Source organism: Bos indicus, chromosome 9 (genome assembly GCF_029378745.1).
Source record: "Bos indicus isolate NIAB-ARS_2022 breed Sahiwal x Tharparkar chromosome 9, NIAB-ARS_B.indTharparkar_mat_pri_1.0, whole genome shotgun sequence".
Classification (NCBI taxonomy): Eukaryota; Metazoa; Chordata; class Mammalia; order Artiodactyla; family Bovidae; genus Bos; species Bos indicus.
In genome coordinates this window covers 91,369,115-91,381,394 of record NC_091768.1, presented here as the reverse complement: position 1 = coordinate 91,381,394, position 12,280 = coordinate 91,369,115, and the positions used below count along the sequence as shown (strand labels likewise).

At 42.7% G+C, this 12,280-nt stretch overlaps 1 protein-coding gene across 8 annotated transcripts in view; it reads left to right on the top strand.

Moving 5' to 3' along the window:
• The window catches only part of IPCEF1 (interaction protein for cytohesin exchange factors 1), a 167,701-nt gene extending 156,059 nt beyond the window's left edge, over window positions 1-11,642 (top strand). For all 8 annotated transcript variants that reach the window (XM_070796421.1, XM_070796422.1, XM_070796417.1 and 5 more), the window contains one exon: window positions 5,654-11,642. In XM_070796421.1, the coding sequence (XP_070652522.1) occupies window positions 5,654-5,860 (207 nt within the window). In that variant the 3' untranslated portion in view covers window positions 5,861-11,642. The remainder of the gene's footprint in view (window positions 1-5,653) is intronic.
• The last annotated feature ends 638 nt before the right edge of the window (window positions 11,643-12,280 follow it).

Genomic DNA, 12,280 nt, shown 5'->3' with positions numbered 1-12,280 from the left:
TGAAAAGCCTTGACAGACCTGAAATTTAATTCTGTTTTGTACATGTCCTTTTATATCATATGAATGTGAATCCCTTTCCGGGAAGAAATGTCAGCAAGCAAAAAGACAAGGCTACCAAAGATGCCTGAGTAACTCTTAGTCAGATGTCCCTGTTCATCTATAGAAAACTTAAGCACCCTAAAAACCTTGCTAAAATGAAGCTGAAAAATAAAAGGCAAAGGTACATTTTATTTATAGAAAGAAAACCCAAATGTAGAGAAATTTCCTTAGCATTTAATGATGAAAAACATTACTAGCACTCCTTTCAAAATCAAATATAGTCTGTCATCATGGGTTGGCCAAAAAGTTCATTGGGTTTTTCTTAGGATGTTACTGAAAAACCCGAATGAACTTTTTTGGCCAACTCAATATTTGCAGAGTTGTGGTTCTCTGTGACCTCTTGTTCTTCAGGCACTATAGCCACAGAATTGATGAATCCAACAGATTTTTCTTTTCTTCCCAGGTTTTAGTAATTACTAACTAGGCGACAAAAATACCCACAAACATAGCAGCTCCAGGTACTAGACATTTATTGTCTCACAGTTTCTGGGAGTCAGGACTTTGGGTGTGGCCTGGTTCAGTGTTTCTGCTTCCATGTCCCTCATGAGGCTATAATCCAGGCACCAGCTGGGGCTATCCACAGTCCTCCACTGTGGGAAGGTGTGCTTCTAAGCTTTTTCACAGCAGAGTTCAGTTCCTTACAGGTTGCTGGACTGACGGTCTCAGTTGTTCATTTGTTCACTGTCTATGGGCTGGAGGCCACCCCAGTTCCTTCCCATGTGGGTCTTTTCATAGAGCAGCTCTCAAAGTAAGAGCTGACTTCCTGCAGAGCGAGTAAGGTGGGGAGAGTGAGCAAGCAGGGTGGGTCATACCCCAGCCTCAGGAGAGACGTGACATTGCTTTTACAGCGTTCTATTCATTAGAAGCAAATCGCTAGGTCAGCCTCCCTACAGTCAAGAAGGAGAATTACAGAAGGGCATGAATCCCAGGGAGCAAGGAATGCTGGATCATTTCAGGGGCTCTCTGCCCCACCCAGCTGCACTCTCTGAACATCACTGAAAAGAAGGCCTTTCCACAGATCCCTTAGGCTGGGGCTGATGAGATAGATTCCACGTTGTGTATTTCTGTGAACCTCCTACGAGGTCAGAGGGCAGGATGACATGGAAATTGACCGTGTTGGAAAAAAAAAAAATCAGCCTCTTCATTAGAGAATGATCATTTGGTACATGCATGCTTATTCATGTCAGAAAGCTATCAGAATAATTTTCTTTTAACTATCTTAACATTTTTTTTCCATTTATTTATTGGCTACACTAGGTCTCCATTGCTGCATGTAGGCTACTCTCAAGTTGCCGTGCATAGGCTTCTCATCACAGTGGCTTTTCTTGCTGTGGAGCATGGGCTCCGGACGTGTGGGCTTTATTAGGTGCAGCACACAGGTTCAGTAGTTGTAGCTCTCAGGCTCTAGGGCTCAGTAGTTGCCGCACATGGGCTTAGTTGTCCTGGGCCATGTGGGATCTTCCTGGACCAGAGATTGAACCCATGTCCCCTGCATTGTCAGGGGGATTCTTAACCACTCCACCACCAGGGGAGTTCTGTCTTTAAAACTCAAGCTGTCAGGATAGTGGTCACCTTTGAGGAAAAGGTGAGGATATATACTGAGTAGGACCACAGTAAAGCTTTTGAAGTGCCAGATAAGAGTCTTTCCTTGACTGTGACAGTGGTTACACAAATGTGCTCTTTTTGTGATGATTTTATTAAGCACAGACTTTATGTGTACATTTTGCTCTGTGTATATTACATTGCAATATAAATATATAAAAAAAATACTTCAAAGCTGGAGTGTGGACAAGCCAAAAAAAAGAACAGTTTCATGCAGAAGCAAGCAAACTATTTTAATAATAATGTTTATAGTAGTGTAGGCACATTCCAGAAATAAAGAAAAATTCTTGCACGGGGATTGTATTGGAATGAATACTCTCTATAGAAATTCTTTTAGGAAGTTGAGCAAACTATTGTGTCGCACACTAGAGATCTTTAGATCTTTAAGAGTCTCCGAGAGCTCCACCTTCCCTGACTTTTGGCTAAGCCTGTCTTTATTTTTAAATGAATGATTAATGAAATGATTAATGAGTCCAACTGAAACTTTCTCCGAAAACTACCCTCACTTGTATCTGAAGGGGAACAGACCTTTCTTTGCCCAACTGCTCTGATAGAATCCATTTCCAATGCTTAGGTCTTGATACAAACCATGCACTGAATAGTTGGAGTAAAAAAATGAAAGGATGATATTTTTCAGAACTCTATCAGACCCTGCCTGCCAGAAAACCAGAAGGATGTTGTAAAAGTAGTTCAAAGCATTCAGCAAGCCTCTTGCTCTACAGGGGAGAAGCAGGGCTTTTTGCCTGATGCTCTTGACCCTGGGTTGCCAAGTCTAGGAAGGAGCTCAGAGAGTTTTATTGTTTTGCTAATTTCCTTCCTCTCTATTCTTATCTACAGTTTTTTTCTTTTATCCATAAAGGAACTAACACAGACTTGAGCTGAATGGGAAGAAATTTGAATTATTTAGAGCTAGAAACCATATGAGAAGTGTTAGCCCAAAGTTGAAGAGATCCTTTCCTAAAACCTTTTATCCCCTTTAGAGGGGTGGTGAATTCATTTTTGCCTTGAAAAAATCAGTTTTCCAAATTTTGTTGATTTGCCAAGATCTTAATTAATAATTTCTTCAATAGCATATTAGGATCACTCTCTGGACAGATATCAAGATTTCTTAAGAACGAAGTGAAACTCCTTAAGTGACTACTTACGATAGTACTATGGTAAGACTAGAGAATAGAAGCATATTTTTGGGTGGGAAAGATTGTTTTCTGAAGTGTTGATGTTGGACTCAGAGAGAAAACTGCCTTGGCTTTGCTTGACTTTCTGGCAGTCCTTCCTAGTTACCCACTTTACTTACTAACCTTTCTTTCCTCTGTTTCTTGGTCTTGGCCAACCTCCTGGGTATTCCTCTTTGGTTACTTTCCTTCTGCACAGTTTTTCTCTCCTTCCTGAAACCCCAAAGTATCTTTTAACCTCCGTTTATCACCACACCCTTGCTTTTGTGATTCAAAATGATAAATCTCACTACTCAGATTACTATGTGTGTGAACCTTTTCCCTTGAAATGCATGTTACTCCAGTCAATTTAGAAACAGGAAAAGAAGAAGACAAGAAAATATAATAAAACACTCCAAATAAAGCATAAGTTAACGCTGAATGTAGAGCACAAACAATACATTCATGTGCCAGTGGGTCTAAAAGAGGAGGCACAAGGACATTGGAAGCAGAGAAGGGGGTCAAGGAAGGGCTTGTATGATAAATAAGAGCATATGAGTACGCCAGTGAGAATGATCACCTGCAGATGGGAAACTGATGAGTCACAGGAAAGGGGTGAGAATTGCTGGAGCAAATTTCCTAAATGTACGAAAGAACGTGCTTTTACAAGTAGAGAGATGGGTCTTTGCTGGAAGCACAGACATTTCACCCAAGTGAACAGGAAGGAAGGCAGCATGTACTTGTGCTGATGTAGATAGAAGGCAATAGGAGCTTGGGAGAACTACTCTTCTGATTGTTTCCATTTCCTCAAAAAAATAAAGAGCAGGGTCATCAGCTACAGGGGAGGATTGGGGAGGAGATCTGAGCAGAAATGAGAAACTCTGAAATAGTCATTTAGGGGAGTGGGAGAAAAAAGGGATGAGAAAACACAGTTACTGAATAGTCGTGCAAGTCCACTTAATGGCAGTGGTCATGCATTTGAACTTGGACCAGTAAGCACAGCAGTGAATGCTTACCTATGCACATCCTGCCCCGGATTAGCAGAGATAGTTCATAACTGAATGTCTACCTGGCCCTCAGCACTGTGTGAGATTCGGGGAATGCAGGAATGAATAAAATATGTTCCTTGTCGCTTTCCTTAAGAAGCTTTAGAATAGACGACGTGACAGACCCATGAACATCTAAGTGTGATGTGGTAAGTTCTAAGAGGGTTCCAAGCATTGGAAGGCATGCAAGCATGAAAAAATCTTCTCAGTTCAATCTGGGGGTTCAGTTTTTTGGAGAGCATGATACCCGAAGTGAATGTACATTTATGAGCAGTAGTAAAATCCATTAAAAAAAAAAAAGAGATTGGCCAATGTTCCATGTGAAAATCACTCTAGGTATGAATTAGAGTCGACTAGGTGAAGGAGGTCCTCTGCCTGAAGTGAATGTACATTCATGAGCTGTAGTAAAATCCATTAAAAAACAAAAGAGAGAGAGAGGGAGATTGGGAAATATTCCATATGAAAATCACTCTAGGAATTAGAGTCCACTAGGTGAAGAAGTGGAGAAGGAAATAGCAACCTGCTCCAGTATTCTTGCCTGGGGAATCCTAGGGATGGAGGAACGTGGTGGGCTGCCGTCTATGGGGTCGTGCAGAGTCGGACACGACTGAAGCGACTTATCAGCAGCAACAGCAGGTGAAGAAGGGTGCAGAAGGTCCTCTATGTGACATGTCCTGGGGTGGTGAAGCAGCATTGTATGGGGGAGAAAACCCATGTCAATACTCCTAGAGAGGAAAGGAAAAAGCAAGTGGAGAATCAACAAATGGGCTCATGTCCGTGGAAACTTGGGTGAGAAGGGGAACCGTTAAGAGGACTCAGAATTTCAGGGGGACTCCCTGGACTGTCGGACAGAGGGTGGATACAAAGTGGGGACTGGGGGCAGGAACCTCACTTGGGAGGCTGTAGCAGCAGATTAAGGGTGATAGGTGAGACTTTATATCCCAAATTGGGATTACGGTCACAGAGATGGAGGAAGCAGGAATAGGTTTGCGATAAATATGTAGGCTGAGAAATCTTTTTTTTTTTTTTTAATGTGGAAACTGATATGTCTTATGTCTCATTCCATTCCTTGACTATAGAAAAGTCCCCTGACCTGAGACAGACATTTCAGAAATGTGTGTCACTGGTTGCGGAGGAGGCAGGGTGAAATGATATGAATAGATTATTGGCGTCATTGAAATACGCATTGTTTGTATGGAAGTTTAATGATATCTTCTTTGCATAAAAAGATAGCCTACCTGTTTAGTCTGTATACATTAAATAAATGTGTGAAATTTATTTAAAATTAATACAATTTAATAGAAAATAAAAAAAGAGACATTTTGTACTGTCTTATGTCTTAGGATAAGTACTGTGTGGTCAACAACATGGTTATACAGTTATCCATCCCAGGAGGAATAAAGCTCACACTGAGATAGAAATATGACTGTGATGTGGAATACTGGATTAATCAGGAACATAGGAGACATAGGAGACCTTGGTTTTGTGTCCAGTTCTTCCCCCAAGCCTTGTGTGGGATGTTTACCTCTTTGTGCTTAGCTTATCTAAGCACAAAGGGCGGGTGTCCTGCCATGTCTCTTAGGATTGTTGTAGAAATTTGAATATTAGTGTGTAAAAACACTTTGATAATTTTACAGTCAAGGTATATGTGCATTTATTTGCAAAAGGCTAAAGATGGTTTATTGAAGTTAAGATAGCTATCACATCTCACCCTCCTCTCTCTCTGTGTCTCTTTTTATTTTCCTACTTGGACAGTGTAAAGAACACGACCTGGCCATGATTAACCAGCTGCTGGATGATCCGAAGCTGACAGCCAGAAAATATAGGGAGTGGAAGCTCATGAACACCCTGCTGATCCAGGACATCTATCAGCAACATCAGCAGAGGCGAACCCCCACGTCTGCCTCTGAAGGCTCCCCCCAGAAACCACCTTCCTCTGCCCGCCTTGAAAATTCAATTTGAGAACCAGCCAGGATGCTCTCCCCTCCTGTCTTACCCCTCAGGCAACTCTTCAAGACATTGCGAGAGCTTAACATTTTTCCTTGTAAAGGAAAACTGAAACCCAGTTCCTGGAAACACCAGCTCCTCCTGGAGGGATGCGGTTGGGATGGAAACAAACGATGATGCTGCCTCACCAATTCCAGTGCTCCCATCGTACTGGAGGGATGGAGTTCAGCTGAGAAAACAGTGTCTGTGTTCCTTCTGGGACCCCTGACCACGCTGGGTTCTAGGTGGGATATGCAAACCATATTTTTTGTTTCTTGTTCTCAAGAGAAGGACAGCATTCCACGGGCAAAAGATCACTTTTGACCAGGGATACTTCTTCATAGAAATATTCTGTTTCCAAAAGAAGAATGTACATATTCCATCTGGTTGGGTAGCTGAGTTCCCCAAATCACCTTTTGAGTGGAGGAATGCTTTCCACAGAGCGCCCGGAGCAGCACAGATGTGGCATCTGGAACCCAAATCCCTTGCCTTCGGCCCAGAATGCTGGTGCCTTTCCCACGTGTTGAGAAATGCTTCGTAGCAAATGCTGTATGGGAACACTCAAGAAAGAGACGTGTTCTGTATTCCACTCATTCAAAGGACAGCTTCATATTTTCACACTTTGTCTGGGTTGGGGTCGGGGACCTGATTCATGTGTCCTTTCCACGGAACAGCTAAAGACAACTCTCTCATCACACTCGGACACCTCTATTCCAACCTAAGCTTTTCTGAACCAGGATGTAGTAATACATCCAGCGAGGAATGTTTCCCGCCATGGCCCTTGGGTGCGGTAGCTATGCATGGTATAAATGTACATCCAGGGAGTTCCCTGGTGGTTCAGTGGTTAGGACTCCATGCTCGCAGTGCCGAGGGCCCAGGTTCAACCCCTGGTTGGGGAATTAAGATCCCACAAAAAGCACAACATGGCCATTAAATAAATAAATGTGTATCCGCGATCCCCAGGATCCGTATTGACAAGGTGATTCTGGTGTCTGAAATTTACTCCAAAAAAAAAAAAAAGTTAAAAGATGATTGTTTTATTTTTGTATGGTTATGTGTCACTGTGTCCTATGTGAATAGCTATCTATAATATGTTTGTTATTTAAAGATATTTATAGAAGTTTAGATTACTAATGTCTTAAAAGAGGCTATATACTATGGTATGTTTTGTTCAGTATATATTTCAAAGTATATACTTTTTGCTTGAGAAAAATAGAAATACTATGGGTACATTGGAGTTATGATATTGCACTATAATGTCTGAGGAATGCTCAGGAAATCTTGTGGGATAAATGTAGGGCATGCATTGCTAATAATAATCTTTATTTTCTGGCTTTTCTCTCTGCTTCTGTCTCTGTCACCAGAATGCTTAGGTTTCTATCTGTTGTAAACCATTCTCCTAACCAGAAAAGGACTTTCCTTTTACATCATCCCTTCTAGTAAATACACGTTAAGGTTTATGCCATTTATGCCCACACATCCTAAACCAAATGAAGCACAACTAATGCAGTCTTCTGAAGACTATTAGGCTAATACCCTTAAAGGAAACTCATTTTATTAGAGAAACGAGAGGCAAGTCTCCACTCACTAATCACCATGAATACTTCTCTCCATAAGAATAACCACATCAGAGACCCATTTCAGCCTGACCTCGAGCAAATTGTCAACACAACCTCATTGGGTTTGTAGTGTCAGAGTGTGTGGCTTGACATTCAAATGGAAATACCCACCCCCCACCTCTGAATTTTATCTGCAAACTAAATGGAAATAGTTGTTGAAAATTTCCCTAAGCTTTACTAAGAGGTCTCAATACTTTGTAAACAAAAAACAACTTTAAACCAAACAAAAAGCACGTTGTAATACTAGAAGCTTCTGAGAGATAAAGGCCAAGCTGGTCAGTGTGACCCAGTGAGCATTCAGGTGCTGTTGCCCCAGGTAGAACTGGTAACCCTGAGAGAAGGAACCATTCAGGTCCTCAGGCTGGACCCTGAAGCTTCTGGTTTGAAGCCTGGTGTTTCATCCTCTTTACTCTAGAAATTATCATTGATTCTGCCTATAATTAGCAGCATCTGATTCTTCCTGTTTCCATTGCTTCCCCATTTCCCCCTCTATTTGCCATGATGTGATGGGCCCAGACGCCATGATCTTCGTTTTTTTGGATGTTGAGTTTTAAGCCAGCTTTTTCACTCTCCCTTTTCACTTTCATCAAGAGGCTCTTTAGTTCCTCTTTGCTTTCTGCCATAAGGGTGGTGTCATCTGGGTATCTGAGGTTATTGATATTTCTCCTGGCAATCTTGATTCCAGCTTGTGCTTCATCCAGCCTGGCATTTCGCATGATGACTCTGCATATAAGTTAAATAAGCAGGATGACAATACACAGCCTTGATGTACTTCTTTCCTAGTTTGGAACCAGCCCGTTGTTTCACGTCTGGTTCTAACTGTTGCTTCTTGACCTGCATACAGGTCAAATTCTTCCTGTAATCAGAAGGTGGATTGTTCAGGGTTTGCAATGGAAACAAAGTGGTGAGAAAAGCTGAAATAATCATGGAGGAAAGGATATTATGATATATGTTCTTCTGCCTTATTTCTCTTTAGTTTCCAGCACCACCCTATAAACGTCAAACCAGTTTTCCCCAGGTGGAAGTGCTTCAACAGCTTGCAGATATATTCTAATGCTTTACTGTGATTTTTTGTTAATATACATGTAACTGACCTTTTCAAGTCCATACCGCTTGATGGAGAAGCGCTTGATACCGCTCCTGGAGAAGGCAATGGCACCCCACTCCAGTGCTCTTGCCTGGAAAATCCTATGGATGGAGGAGCCTGGAAGGCTGCAGTCCATGGGGTCGCTGAGGGTTGGATACAACTGAACGGCTTCACTTTCATTTTTCACTTTCATGCATTGGAGAAGGAAATGGCAACCCACTCCAGTGTTCTTGCCTGGAGAATCCCAGGGACGACGGAGCCTGGTGGGCTGCCATCTACGGGGTTGCACAGAGTCGGAGACGACTGAAGTGATTTAGCAGCAGTAGCAGATACCACTCCAGTTTAAAGGCAAAATAGATCCGTGAGATGACTTGTCTTTCAGTTACTTTTCAAGGTGAAGTCAGTTGACACGTTTTTGCTTTGTTAGTTGAAACAGTTGCAGAACCCCCCATGAAAGTTAAAATTGAGTTGCAGGATTTTGCGCCCAGCTCTTCTAGACCTGCTCACTTGTGACTTCCCTTCTGGGGATGTGTTCGCTCTGTGTTCTGCTGTGCTAGGAAGTAGTGGGGGCTGCAGCTCTGAGTTCCCACCTTCAGCTGTGGTTGAAGAGGAGGGCAAGAGAAGTGAGAAGAGGGGGGTGACTTTCTTCAGAAGTAACGCCAGTAAGTCTCTGGGCCTGAAGCCATTTTTTTCTGATCTGAGGGATACTGAGAAAATTGGATTACTTCCGATTTATTCCTGAGGACTGGACCATCTCTGAAATGGATTTGGGGCCATTTCATGTGGGTCTAAGGGGAGATTTCTACACCCATTGCTGTTTTCAAAGTTTACTGTTCCTCCCATACTGATCTGCTGCTGGGCTGGCTGTGGATTGGGGTGTAACTTATCATTCTGCTTCCTTTCCTTCCTTCTGTAAAGTACACTGCTTGTTAGGAGCTGTGAGATCCTTGGATAAAAGAGATCTGTGGTCAAGCGCTGTGGAACGGCACACCACCATGACCACTCAGGAAGTGGAGAAGCTGTGAGCATAACCGGGTCTGAACCCGCGGCACCTGGCGTGGCCTAGGATCTGGCTTGGACTCCTCTCGGGTTGTTGTGGGTCGGGGGCTGCTCCCTCCACTGTTTGCCTGGAGCGGGATGTGACGCTCTCACTGACTGGCCCACTGCAGGATCTGCTGAGTTGTGTCCCTCACATGGCGGACGTCTGTTGCTTTGAGCAATCCTTAGTTGTGTCACGGTCTCTGTGTCACACCCCAGGCCTACAGCCTTGGACAAAGACTCTAAAGCACACTATGGTGAAGACTGCAGGAAGCAAGCCTGGGCAAGCGGTTGTGCTGGAGTCAGAGGTCAAGGTGAAACGATGGTGCCTTAGATTTAAGTAGCACTTTGTAGTAGTTTGCAAATGGATGTATTTCAAGTTCCCCCTACCCCTCTGGAGGGGTCTCTGTAATATTGGGGATGGCTGTGGATTATCGTTCTTCCTTCTGGCCCAGGATGAGTGCCTTGGGGAGACCCCCACGTGGTGTGGCCAGGACGTGAGTCTCCCTCCATCTCTGCCTTGTGCAGTGGTGTGGGGACCAGCAGGTGAACTTGATTGTACGTGCCCTTGCACTGCCATGGGCACAGGGCCATGGTGGCTTCTCTGAGGTCATCCACCAAAAACCTGAGGGCCCCTGTTTCTTGAGTACAGTCTCTTCCTCGTGGCCTGAAAGTTTACCGTTCCTCCCGTACTGCTCTGCAGCTGGGCTGGCTGTGGATTGGGGCATAACTTATCATCCTGCTTCCTTTCCTTCCTTCCGTAAATTACACTGCTTGGTAGGAGCTGTGAGATCCTTGGATGAAAGAGATCTGTTTATTTTTCCTTTTTAAAATGTGTCAGGAGATACCAGACACTGAGCTTAGCGATCAAGGGTTAGGACCTTAAGTTCCTCTGAGTTCTTTTTTATGTAATTATGCTAATTTCCTCAGACAGCCTCTAAATCACAAGCAGTATCACAGAGGTGAACCAGACACTTAAAAGTCTTTTGAGGAGAGGTGCTGTACCAGTTCCAGCCATATGTAAATTTATGGACATATACCTCTTTGTATGATATTCCAATTGAAAGATAATATTTTGATGAAGTCCACAGAAGATTGAGTGAGTAATTTAGGTGCAGAAGGGGGCCACCCAATAGTCATTCTGTGTTGCAAAGCTGCCGTGTCTAAATGAAGTTTGAGGATGGATCTCCTCTTCGGTCTAATATTTGATATTTGATTGGGGTTTTCCAATTGGCTTCACCATCCAATTTTTTTTGGGGGCGGGGAGTATAGTTATATATAAGAGAAATAGAGTCCTAGAAATGTGGAGTGACTGCCTACCTAGGGTTTTGTAATATGTCACAAAAATGGAAGCCCCCGAAACTAGATTTTAACAACTCATAGGAAATGGACTGAGGTGGATCAGTCATTCCTCTAGCACCCAGAGCTGCTGTCTCAGTGAACAAGAAAACGATCTCGTTTCTATGTGTTGTGAGACAGGAAGCCTTCTCTACATCTTCACCCTTGCACACATCACCACAGACCACAGAGAAAACGAAGAAGAAATGGATTCTACATTTTGAATAATACTTCTGTTTCTCGTGCTGTGAGAAGACTTTGCTGCCCTGTTTTGATATTTCTTTACCTTGAATCCAAAAGGGGACGCCTGCCCCAGGGAGATGATGAACATCTCATCATAAAGCCCAGGATTTTATTCCACCATGTCCTTTAATGTCCTTGCATGATGCGGATGTGACTTTTTGCACTGCATGATGTTTGGGGGCAAATGTTAATGTCAAAACGATACCTTCAATCTCATTGTACTCTCATCTCCCCTCTTGGAACAAACTGAAAAAAAAGAGGCATGACTCATTTCTCCTGCTTTCTGTGTTTGAGGATGACTTTTCAGATAAAAATAAAAACAGAAGAAAATATGTCTAGTAAAATGACATGGGAAACAGTGGAAATGTTCTGTTCCTGTTCGTTTTCTGCCCTGCAATGTTGCTTGGTCAAAATAAAAGTTCCCTGGGAAGTATTGAGTGGCTGGGCTTTTATCGTCTACAAAGATTAGGGCGCCCTCTGGTGGCATCTTCAAAATAATTGCTTCTAGACGATTTTTAAATAAAAGAATTTTATTGAGAAATCTATTTCAACAATAACTCAGGTGGCCTTCTCCAGTGGTCTTCAGCTGACAGGTTTTCTCAATGCAGATATATTTATACTTTTCAAAATTGTTGATGCAAACAATTTAACTCGTCATTGTTATGTACCCACATCTTGTTTAGAGAATCTTAAAAATCTGCAGATTACAAAAATTACAACCAGTAGCACATAAGCTCCTTAAAACACATAAGATATGTTCGTGAAAAAGGGACAATGAAAATATTGAAGTAGCATCATAAATCGCCTTTATTCCGATCCACTGATGAAAGGAGGTTAGTTTGCGTTGAACTTAACACCTTCTTGACTGCTGTATACACAAAGTGTTTATTTTTTTTCCTCCCTCCCTCCAAATTTTCACTTTACCTGCCGAGTCTCATCCTCTTTTTCCTCTATCTGCTACCAGCAAGTCTGTCTATGCTCCCACACAGAAGCAGTAAAAAATTATTCTAGACCAAAGGGATTATCCAAAGGCATCGATATAGCATGTTCTTGATTTCCAGAACAATCTTG